General features: G+C 53.7%; 1 protein-coding gene across 1 annotated transcript in view; it reads left to right on the top strand.

Moving 5' to 3' along the window:
* The first annotated feature begins 391 nt into the window (after window positions 1-391).
* Ncan (neurocan) overlaps window positions 392-11,051 on the top strand; it is a 24,729-nt gene continuing 14,069 nt past the window's right edge. The window contains exons 1-7 of the mRNA XM_028786169.1: window positions 392-461; window positions 4,578-4,657; window positions 5,904-6,302; window positions 7,663-7,837; window positions 7,944-8,071; window positions 8,384-8,677; window positions 10,203-10,796. Coding sequence (XP_028642002.1) covers window positions 4,585-4,657; window positions 5,904-6,302; window positions 7,663-7,837; window positions 7,944-8,071; window positions 8,384-8,677; window positions 10,203-10,796 — 1,663 coding nt within the window. The 5' untranslated portion in view covers window positions 392-461; window positions 4,578-4,584. The remainder of the gene's footprint in view (window positions 462-4,577; window positions 4,658-5,903; window positions 6,303-7,662; window positions 7,838-7,943; window positions 8,072-8,383; window positions 8,678-10,202; window positions 10,797-11,051) is intronic.

Genomic DNA, 11,051 nt, shown 5'->3' with positions numbered 1-11,051 from the left:
TTTATTCTAGGAATGGTTAACTGTCTTTGGAACCTTGGAAAGTTAGGTTTGAATCCCCCCACTCTGCCTTTTCTTCTGAGTGACCTTGACACTTTTAAATCCATGAGGCTCAGTTTCCCCACCTGTAAATTGGAGCAGTCTGCCTTATGAAGCATACTGGGGCCATTTAGTGGGATTCCAAAGAGCGCAAAGAGAATGGAGGCGGAGTCAGGTGTAGCCAGCCCCTGGACTGTGTCTGGACAGACGTGAAAGGAATCTCAGGCAGGGAAGCCTCGCTCCCAACGCGGCTGGAGGCCAGGGGCTGCGCATGCGTAGAACATCCCTCTGTGGTCCTTTATAAGTGAGGAGGCTGCGCCTGGCGTGCTGAGCGCCTGGGCTATAGGGCTGAAGAAACACCGGGAGCCGGGTGTCGCGTCCTTTGTGCCCGGAACCGTGGGGATGTGTCCGCGCTAAGGAACCAGGTGTGGGGGGGGGCCGGAAGACGGGGGGCAAAAGGAAATTGAACTTGGGGAGGACTGACCAGAATGAAGGGGAAGCCCCCTCCTTGGTGGGGATGGGCAGGGAACGATGGGGGAGGGGAACTAAGTTTGGGGGACCCTAAGCGCATGAGGGGAGGGCTTAGGGGTGTTGAGAATGGAAGGGAGTCTTGAATGAAAAGACATCCCCATCCCTGATAGGGAGGATCCCTGGCTGCATATAGTTCTCTGGATCAAGCAGGAGGCGCTGAGAGCTAGGGCTAGGGGAGGGGCACCCCGAGTTTGGAGAAAAGACAAGGGCATCCTGCTTATTACCTAGGGAATCTTGAGACTGTGCACCCCGATATTTTAGATGAGACACACCGTGAACTTGAAATGAGGACCTCCAGTTTACACATGAATGGAAGGCTGTGGTGGGGAGAGGGTCCCCCAATTTACGAGTATATGTAGCTGAGTCCCCTGGGAAGGGACACAAGACAGGTCCCCTTCTCTGTCCTCTTACTGAATCCTGAGCTAAGGAGGAGGCTCAGACACCCATCCTAAGGGGCGCTCTGTTTTTCTAATAGATAAGGAGTTGGGGTGCAGTCTCTTTTCCCAGTAAGCATGTTTGCTGCCCTGGCTAATGCTGGGTATGGGTTCTGGTGTGCCTTAAGATGGATGTCCAGAACCTGGATGGACCCTGTGGGGGGACAGCAGCCCCCAGATGCTACACATCATCTCAGCCCCCCCCCCCCCGTGTTTCATCCCCAAACTGGTTGTATGGTGCATTTAAAAAACTCTCTTTGGGTGACCGGGTGCTAGAAGGGAGGGGACCCAGCGCTTGGGTATAGGAGTGACCCCCATTCGTAAACCAGTGTGGCTTTGTTCATTCTAAGTGTGTTTGGGACGAAGCCAGGCTGAGGCAGTCCAGGGTGGGTTATGGCCCAAGCCAGAAATGTGGGGACCAGTTAGGAAGGTATGAATTCATACATTGTATCATCTCAGACTTGGCAGTCTCTGTGGCTCCTGGACATCCCTACAGGGAACGAGGGAAGGTTTTCACCCCAGGAAGCGGGGATCTTTGTGTGTCGATAAGCCACGAGGAGAGGCATGTCTGGGGTCTCCTGTGACTGATATAACTGCTTACAGTGTCTTTTGTTACAAAACTATGCTGGGGGCCACATTACCATGGACCTGAGTTGGTCACCAAGGCCACATGCACCCTTATCCATGTCCCAGGGCTGGTGTGGCGGCCGGTGGGAGGAGCCAGACCTGCTGGATGATTCGTTAGGGGCTTCATCAGAGGGCTCCAGACTGTGGGCGTCTTTGTGTAGAGGTCGCACAGCTTACCCCGTCAACACAGGCATGGTTCCCTTTGTTAATGTCCCTGGAAGTCTCTGTGTGTGTCTCTCCTGTGGTGTGTCTTCTGAATAGGGAAAGGGGGCTCAGAGCATGGGGGTGCTGAGGGGTCACAGTGGGAGCGGCAAGGCTGGGGTGGAGATCATTGGCTCGGCTTCCTTTCTTCTCCATGCTCTACACACATACCAGTGTGAGTCTCGGGCCAGGAACCCTCAGTGTGTGGAAGTGCGTGTGCATAAATGTGTGTGGCTTCCCCTCCCCCCGACCAGAAATCCTTCTGGAGCTGATGTGCCCACATCACAGGGTGCCGACATAGGCATACCCTCGCCCAGACGCAGTACCACAGATGCACACCGGCACACATCCAGTGACACTAGATGACGAGTGACCAACTCTAACTCAGCGGAGAGACAAGAGACGGGGTAGGGTGGGAATGGAACGGGGTACAAACACGCAAGCTTGTGAATGTGCCTCCCCTCTCCCCGGCAGGCCCCTGCTTGAATATACATGAGGCTAATGCATCATTCATGAGGGGGCGGGCCCAAACCTCAGCCTGAAAGCTGCCACTCGCCTCTGGTGGCGGGGGGTGGGGGGAAGTATTTTAAGAGAAGGGTGTGCAGATGTGAGGGGAAAGAGAGAGGGGGTGTTTGGGGAGGGAGGAGCACGAAACTGACATAGTCTGTCACTGTGTTGGGCTACCTTTGGGTATTTTTAGGGTGTTCCCAAGGCTTTGTGTACAAAGAGCTGTTTTTAAAGGTGATATATCACAAGTCTTAGCTCATTCCATCCTGATGACTTCAGAGGGTTTGTGCTAAATGAAGCTCACTTTACAGGTGGAGAAACTGAGGTATGGGCAACAAGGCCACTGGGCAGAGTTGCATGGTGGGTAGAGTGTGACATGGATTCTTGTTTTCCTTTGGTGAGGAGGTGTTTTTGAGACAGCGTTTCTCTTTGTAGCTCTGACTGCCCTATAGAAATTCTGTAAAACAGGCTGGTCTCCAACTCAGAGGCCCACCTGTCTCTGCTCCCCGGAGCTGGGATAAAGGGGTGTTGCCACCACACCCAGATGGATGTTTTCCTTTTCTTTATCCTTTTCCTTTCTCTCTCTCTCTCTCTCTCTCTCTCTCTCTCTCTTTCCTTCTTTCTTTCTTTCTTTTGAGCCTAGGTCTCATGTAATACAGGCTGACTTCAAACTTAAAATGAAGTTCAGGGTAGCCTCAAACCCTCGACCCTCCTACCTCCACCTCCCAAGTGCTAGCATAAGATGACAGACTTTGGCCACCACATCCAGATGAACTCAATTATGTGGAGAGGGATGGGGAGAAAGAAAGAATGAGAGAACACATTTTCTGGCTTTTATCCCTCCTTAGATGAGGTGATGGTAGGCACTAGGGTACTCCACACTGGCTTAGGGTTCTCAGATGAAGAAATGGGGTCGGCCTGGTTTGGCGTTAGAGTCTGTGGCATTTGTAAGTTGGTAGCCTGTGCTCTGCTCTGCAACCCAAAGCAAAAAGCGAGCCCTCTCAGGGTTCAGAAGAAGGTGGTGCTCAGAATCTCAGCATCACGCCTCAGAGTTCAGCACCACGGACAGGTCCCCGCCCGGCTTGCCCTTTAGCGTTTGTAGAAACTGGGAGGGTTAAAGGGAGCTGAGCTCTTCAAGGCCTCTAGAGACCCCACCCACAGGGCTTGCTCTGCTTTGATAGGCTAAAGGGCAGGTAGGTTTGCAGGTGGGTCTCAGACTCTCTCTCTCCTGACCCCTTTTAGCCCCTGTAAGAGGCCTGAGTTGAGAGAGGGGCAAAGTTTTGTTGAAGAATCCTTGGAATAAATGTATTTCAGGCACCCGTGGTAGACCTTGCTCATAGTAAGTGTGGAATAACTGCTACTGTATGCTAAGTGGGGCATGACCCCTATGCAGGGAATAACCCCAGGCAGAGGAAGCCACATCTATGGGCCAAATCCTGTTAGTTGGGAGGACTGGGTTTGGGGGAGGGCCTGGGGATCCCCAAAATAATGAGGACCCATTGCTTCCCTTGGGAGCTCCCAATCTGATGGTATAAGCCGACTTGAAAAGCAGGACTTCAGACTTGGCGGTGCAAAGATTTGTGACAGTATTAGCCACAGCTAAAATGTTCTCCTTCGAGCCCAGTTGCTCAAAGTGTTGTGTGTAAAGTTGACTCATCCATTCCTTCCAGTCAGCTGTGTCCTCATCTGACCCATAAGGAAAGCGAGGCAGAGAGAAGCTAAGCTTCTTGCCTAAAGTCACACAGCAAGGAGAGGCAGAGGCATAGCACAGGACTCACTGTGCACATCAAGTTGGGTGGAAGCAGCCTCCACCCCTCCGGGGCTGAGACGTGGGAGCATAAGAGTGAACCACCAAACCAGCGTGGAGGGCGGCACAGGACTGCAGTCTGTGCCTCACAGGTGCTCAGTGGGTTCTAGGGTCCCCACAGGAGTGTGACAAGAGCTGGGAACAGAACCCAAGGCTAAGAAAGCATGGGAGGTGCTGGGGCCAGAACCCAGGACCCCCTCTGTGCTCAGCAGGTGTGGTACCACTAAGCCACACCTCACTGCTTGATTCTGAAGTGAGATTCTCTGGGTACAAACCTGCTTGACCCCTGCTTCCCTCCCTCTGTGGCCTTCCATGACACGGTAGTCTTTATGAGTTCTGGCTGTAAGTCTTCCTGGGGCTGTCTGGCTCCTCCATGTTGAATGTCTTGGGGGGAGTGCCATGACTCACCTTCCATGACTCTCCTTTGCTCCTAGCTCCGGTATGGGGGCCCAGTCTGTCCGGGCCTCAGGCCTCCTGGTGCTGTGGCTGCTGCTCCTGGTGGCTGGGGGTCAGGGTGAGTGGGGTTCACAGGGGGCGGGGTGAGTGGGGTTCCCAGGGAGCGGGGAGTCTCTCCAGTCTACAGTCGTAGCCATGGTCAGAGGGACGGGATGACGCTTTTCATTCTAGAACCTTTCTATTGCTCCTTTAGCTGGCCTACAATTTAAAACAAGAATAGCTGAAACAGGTCTTTGAACAGTCGAAAGAGAACAAGATACCTGAGAGGTTATTTTTAGTTATAACCAGCAGAGGCTGGAGGTCCCCGCCTCTCACTGTCTTCTGCTGAACTGATCTGAAAAGGAAAGGTGGGAGATAGAGACAATAACACGGGGGTTGATTGCTGATGTCTGCCACGGGTGGGACAAGGGAAAGAAGATCTGTGTGCCTCTCCTGGCGTCTCCCCAGTGGTGGTCAGGAGTCAGACTTTATGAATCCCTTACTGAGCTTCTCTGTGGCTGTAGGCAAGAGTATTTGTTTCTCTGATCTTCAGTTTCCCCCAATGTCCTAAAAAAAGACAAGACAGTTCCATTCCAGATGATTACGGAAGTTCTGTGACTTGAGTGCCCTCACAGGACGTAGTGGCGAATGCCTGTAATCCCAGCATGTGGGCAGTGGACCAGGAACATTCTAAGTGCAAGGCCATCCTTGGCTATAAAGTTTGAGGCCCACCTGTGCTACACAAGACCCTGTTTGAAAACAGAAGGAAAAAAAAACCTCACAAATTCTGCTTCCAGTGTCTGCAAATACTCCACAATCCTGCTTCCAGTATATGCCTCTTGGCTTAACTTTTTGAGGCTCAGAGAAGGAAAGTGAGTTGCCCAGAGCCACATGGCAAGCCAGCGATTACATCATAGTTCACCCGTATAAGAAGCCTTTGGAATTCACTGCCATGGTGAGGCAGAACCATGAATGATCCCAGGAGTCCCTTTTGCACAGTGACATTGTGTGGGCAGTCTGGCCTCTCTGGCCTTGATCTCTCTCTAAAGAGGTGTTAGTGAAACTCAGGGTAGTGGCCCACTCCTTGAATCCCAGCACTGGGGAGGCAGAGGCAGGAGGCTCTCTGTGAGTCCAAGGCCAGCCTGGTCTATATAATGAGTTCCAGGACAGCCAGGACCACATAGTAAGATACTGTCTCAAAAAGGGAAACAAAGTATTAGGGAAAGAAAAGAAAAAAGAAAAAAAAACACTCACTAAAGCAAGAAATGTTAGTGTTGTCAGGCTGGCCCTCTGACTCTGACTCTGGTCCTCTCTCTCCACTCCAGACATACAGGACACCACCGCCACGGAAAAGACGCTTCACATGCTGAAGTCGGGGTCAGGACCCATCCGTGCTGCCCTGGCAGAGCTAGTGTCCTTGCCCTGCTTCTTTACCCTGCAACCACGACTAAGCACCCTGCGAGACATTCCTCGGATCAAGTGGACTAAGGTTCAGACTGCATCAGGCCAGCGACAGGATTTGCCAATCTTGGTGGCCAAAGACAACGTGGTGCGTGTGGCCAAGGGCTGGCAGGGACGGGTGTCATTGCCTGCTTACCCCCGGCACAGAGCCAATGCTACCCTTCTGCTGGGGCCACTGCGAGCCAGCGACTCTGGGCTGTATCGATGCCAAGTGGTGAAGGGTATCGAGGATGAGCAGGACCTGGTAACCCTGGAAGTGACAGGTGAGTTGGGGGCAGGTAATGGGTGTGGTCAGATATGAAAGGGAGGGGCCTAGAATGAAGGGGGAAGGGTTGCGGTTGAGAGGAGGGGCCTAAGAATCAGGAAATTCAAAGGAAGAAAGAAAGCTGGAAAAAGAGGATCTGAGGATGGAGAGGAAGGTGCCTAGGACAGAAGGATGAAGGGGGAGAGACCACAGTTAAAGGGAAGAGGAACCGAGGATGGATGAGAGGGGCAAGTGTGGAGAAATGGGGAAACAGCAGAGAAGGAATCATGGATGGAAGAGGAGGGGCTAAGGAAAATGGGTGGAGCTAAGGTGGTAGGGGAAGGATTAAGACAGAAGGGGAAGAGTTAGAATGGGAAAGGAGGGACCAAGATGGAAGGGGAGGGGCTAAATCAGGTTGGGATGGGGTAAGCCTGAACCATGGGGCTCACCTTAGAAGTCGCTCTGTGTAGGGCTCCGCTCAGGTTTTCTGATGCTCTGGATCCAGGCTCAGCCCTTTCTCAGGCGTCCTTTTAGCAGAGAGGTGCCAACAACGCTGCAGGGCCATCATCTCCACTGGATTGTAACCCCCCCTTTTAAGACCCTTTACCCTCACTTAACTTACTTGAGACAAAGTTATTAGCTTTCCATCAAAATACAAACATGTCCATGTAGTGGTGCACCCACCCTCTACATTCTAGAGTCTGAGGCAGGAGAATCATCACAAATTCAAGGTGAGCCTGGACTGAGATCCTGTGATCTCACAGGATGCTAGCCCACTATGGGCTCGGTGGTTAAAAGTGCTTGCTGCTCCTCCAGACATGAGTTTGGTTCCCAGAACACATGTCAGGTGGCTCCAGGGGCTCTGCCAACTCTGCCCTCAACATGTGTCACATATATATACAGTCACTCACAAACACACGTAGTACACAGCACACACATCCACAGCACACAGGTGCACAAAATTTGAAATGCAATGAGTCAGGGCTGGAGAGACTTGGAATTGGTGACCAACCTAGGCTACATGAGACAACTCTCTCTCTCTCTCTCTCTCTCTCTCTCTCTCTCTCTCTCTCTTTCTCTCTCTCTCTCTCTCTGTGTGTGTGTGTGTGTGTGTGTGTGTGTGTGTGTTTCATTGTTGTTTTTGTTTTGAGACATCTTCGTTCTTTGAAACCCTGGCTGTCCTGGAACTCACCTCACTCTGTAGACCAGGCTGGCCTCGAACTCAGAGATCCACCTGCCTCTGCCTTCCAAGTGTTAGGATCAAAGGCGTGCGCCACCACATCGTATGAGATTCTGTCTTTAGAAAATGTTCTCCAGGGAGGTCCTTTCCCTAAGATTCCACAAAGCCCCTCTCTGGCCTCGTGGCTGTTACCCCACAGGCGTCGTGTTCCACTATCGAGCGGCCCGGGACCGCTATGCGCTGACCTTCGCTGATGCCCAGGAGGCTTGTCGCCTGAGCTCCGCTACCATCGCCGCCCCACGGCACCTACAGGCTGCCTTCGAAGATGGCTTTGACAACTGCGACGCGGGCTGGCTCTCAGACCGCACGGTTCGGTGAGGGGGTGCGCGGGAGGCATGGGACTGGGCGGGGGGGGGGGCCACTCCTGGAGAAAGAGGCTCCAAGAACACAAGGCGATAGCCACTCCCCTCGCACGGTCAGGTACCCGATCACTCAGTCGCGTCCTGGTTGCTATGGTGACCGCAGCAGTCTGCCGGGTGTTCGGAGCTATGGGAGACGCGACCCGCAGGAACTCTACGATGTCTACTGCTTTGCCCGCGAGCTAGGGGGTAAGGCAAGGCGCGTCTGGGACCCTGTCGCCACCTATCCTTGACTGTAAGGTGCTATCCCAGGCCCCGTATTTCCCTAAACCCAAGTGAATCTCTCCGAATTCTTTGTGCCCTCTAAAGCTGCACGTGGGACCTAGCCACCTCTCCCTGAGTGGCAGGTGTTCTTCCAGCCCCCAAGTCCTGCTAAGTCCCCTCAAAGCGCTCCAAAGTTGCAGCCAGGTCTTGGAGCACCAGTCTCCTGAGCTTCCTATCCACCGGTCCGCGCTCCCACCTTCTCCCACCCTTCTGACCTCCGCCCTTTCCCTCTCCTAGGTGAAGTCTTTTACGTGGGCCCCGCCCGCCGACTGACCCTGGCAGGCGCGCGAGCACAGTGTCAGCGGCAGGGTGCAGCGCTGGCCTCCGTGGGGCAGTTGCACCTGGCCTGGCACGAGGGCCTGGACCAGTGCGACCCGGGCTGGCTGGCAGACGGCAGCGTGCGCTACCCGATCCAGACTCCGCGCCGGCGTTGTGGGGGCCCGGCTCCAGGTGTGCGCACAGTGTACCGCTTCGCCAACCGCACCGGCTTTCCTGCGCCGGGAGCACGCTTCGACGCCTACTGCTTCCGAGGTGCGTTAGGACGTGCTCTTGCAGGTCACGCCCCAGAGCCATCTGCTTAGGCCAGTCTTCGTGGGTGTATGTCATCCAAACAGGTCAACAGTCGAGGGTGTCTGACTAAGCCATGACCCTAGGAGTGGTCCTCACCTCTGACTACACACGGTTTAACTCCTGCGTGCGTGTGTGCGTGTGTTCCCTTGCGATCACAACGCCCCCAGGAAAGCGTGGTTATGGTTGTGCCTCACATCACATGACCCCTGAAAGTAATGGTGAAAGCCACGCCTCCATGGGCGTTTCTCCTTCCAGACCACACCCCATAATCTGCATTGGGCGGAACAAACCACATCAACTATTGAGTTCCCTTGAGTCAGGAGTATATGAAGACCACATGCCCTGCCAGGAGGTCCTCTCCAAATCACATCCCTCGCCAGAATCCTTGTTGTGGGGCACATCTCATGCCTTAAACCCATAACACCCCCTACCAGGACCGTTGATGACGAGCATGTTCCGTGGGCGTGTCTACTGTGGCCATGCTTCTAGACACAGGCAAGCGAAGGCCACATCCCTACCGGCATTTATTTATTTGTTTATTTATTATGTTTTGCTTGAGACAGGGTCTCACGTGCAGCCCTGGCTGTCCCGGAACTCATGGGGATGCACCTGCCTCTGCCTCCCAGGTGCTGCACCTTTTGCCAGCATGCCCAGAAACTTTCTATTTGTTCTCGGGCTATGGGTGCAGTTTACTTGGTAGTGCGCGTACCGAGCAAGCACGAATGCCTGAGTCCCATGCCAATCACCAAATAAAGCCAGGTGTGGGGCTGAGCGCCTGGGAGGTGGAGGCAAAAAAATCAGACGTATTAAGGTCATTCTGGGCTACGAAACTCACAGTCAGCCTGTGCTACATGAGATTCTGTCTCAGAAATCCATAAACAAAACAATAGATCATTCTCAAGCTGGGTGGAAACCATGTGACTAGTCACACCCTCTAGGGGAGAATTCACCCCGAGATGAGTCCGTCCTTAAATGTGGTCACTGCTGGGCCATTCTTGTACCCAGCATTTGGAAGGCTGAGGTAGGAGAATCTGTGAGGGTTCAAAGCAAGCCTGGGCTACACATTGAATTTCAGGTTAGCTTGGGTTACAGACAGACAGAAGACAGAGCACTAATGGGCGGAGCTCTGGTGAAGGTTGCAGCCTCCTCTATGGGCTCCTCCCTGGGTGGGGCTGATCTGTCTGCCTGTCCCCACACCACAGGCCCAGCCCGGTAGAGACGCTGCATGAGCCCCTTACTTGGTGATCTCAGAGTTCTGCCAGTGAATCAGGCTGCGTCTGATGCTCATGTGACTAGCAGACCCTGACCTTGATCTGCACGTTCTGGTGCAGCAGGAATGGTACACTTCCTCTTCACAGGAAGCTCAGAGACCACCCAGAAAGACAGGTGCCCAGATACCCAGATGAAGCCGGCTAAAATGTGCATAGATACCATGCAGGAATTTCCCAGTATGCATGGGCCCAGACCTCTTCTGCTTTTTCTATAGCTCATCATACAGCACAACATGGAGACTCTGAGATCCCCTCATCTGGAGATGAGGGAGAGATTGTGTCAGCAGAGGGGCCTCCAGCCCGAGAACTAAAGCCCAGCTTGGGGGAGCAGGAGGTGATAGCATCTGACTTCCAGGAACCTCTCATATCCAGTGGAGAAGATGAACCCCTAGACTTGACATGGACACAAGCATCTCAGGAGACCCTGAGCCCTACCCCAGAGGGCCCCACACTCGCTTCATTGCTCTCTTCAGAAAAGTGGCTGCTTATAGGTGCCACAAGCTCCACGGGTGTCCCCAGCCCCAGCAGCATGGGGGTAGATCTGGATGAGACAGCACCCTCAGGCACACAGTTAGCCCCCACCCCCACGATGAGGAGGGGCCGCTTTAAAGGATTGAATGGTCGACACTTCCAGCAACAGGGCCCAGAAGACCAGCTGCTTGAGGCAGCAGTGGCCAGTGCCCAGCCGCCCACCCTGGAAGTTACTGCTGACCACACGAGGCCTTCTGCAGCCACAGAGGCCTTGGAGAGTGACCAGAGCCACAGTCCTTGGGCCATTTTGACCAACGAAGTAGATGAGCCAGGGGCAGGTAAGTGACCTGAGGAGAAAGGAAGGGCGAGTGCAGCCACACACCGTTCCAGCAGCTCCTCGACCTCACCCACAGTCCTGCTTCCATGGCTCCATTTTCTTTCGTGTGTGCCTGTGTGTGTGTGTGTGTGTGTGCGTGTGACTGAATGTAACTGTGAGTGTGTGCATGAGTGTGTGTGAATGCATGTGACTGAGTATAACTGTGTGTTTGCATGAGTGTGTGTGAATGCATGTGACTGAGTGTAACTGAGTGTGT

The sequence above is a fragment of the Grammomys surdaster genome, unplaced genomic scaffold (assembly GCF_004785775.1).
Source record: "Grammomys surdaster isolate TR1022 unplaced genomic scaffold, NIH_TR_1.0 125429, whole genome shotgun sequence".
In the NCBI taxonomy this organism is placed as follows: domain Eukaryota; kingdom Metazoa; phylum Chordata; class Mammalia; order Rodentia; family Muridae; genus Grammomys; species Grammomys surdaster.
This window is presented reverse-complemented; position numbering and strand designations above follow the sequence as displayed.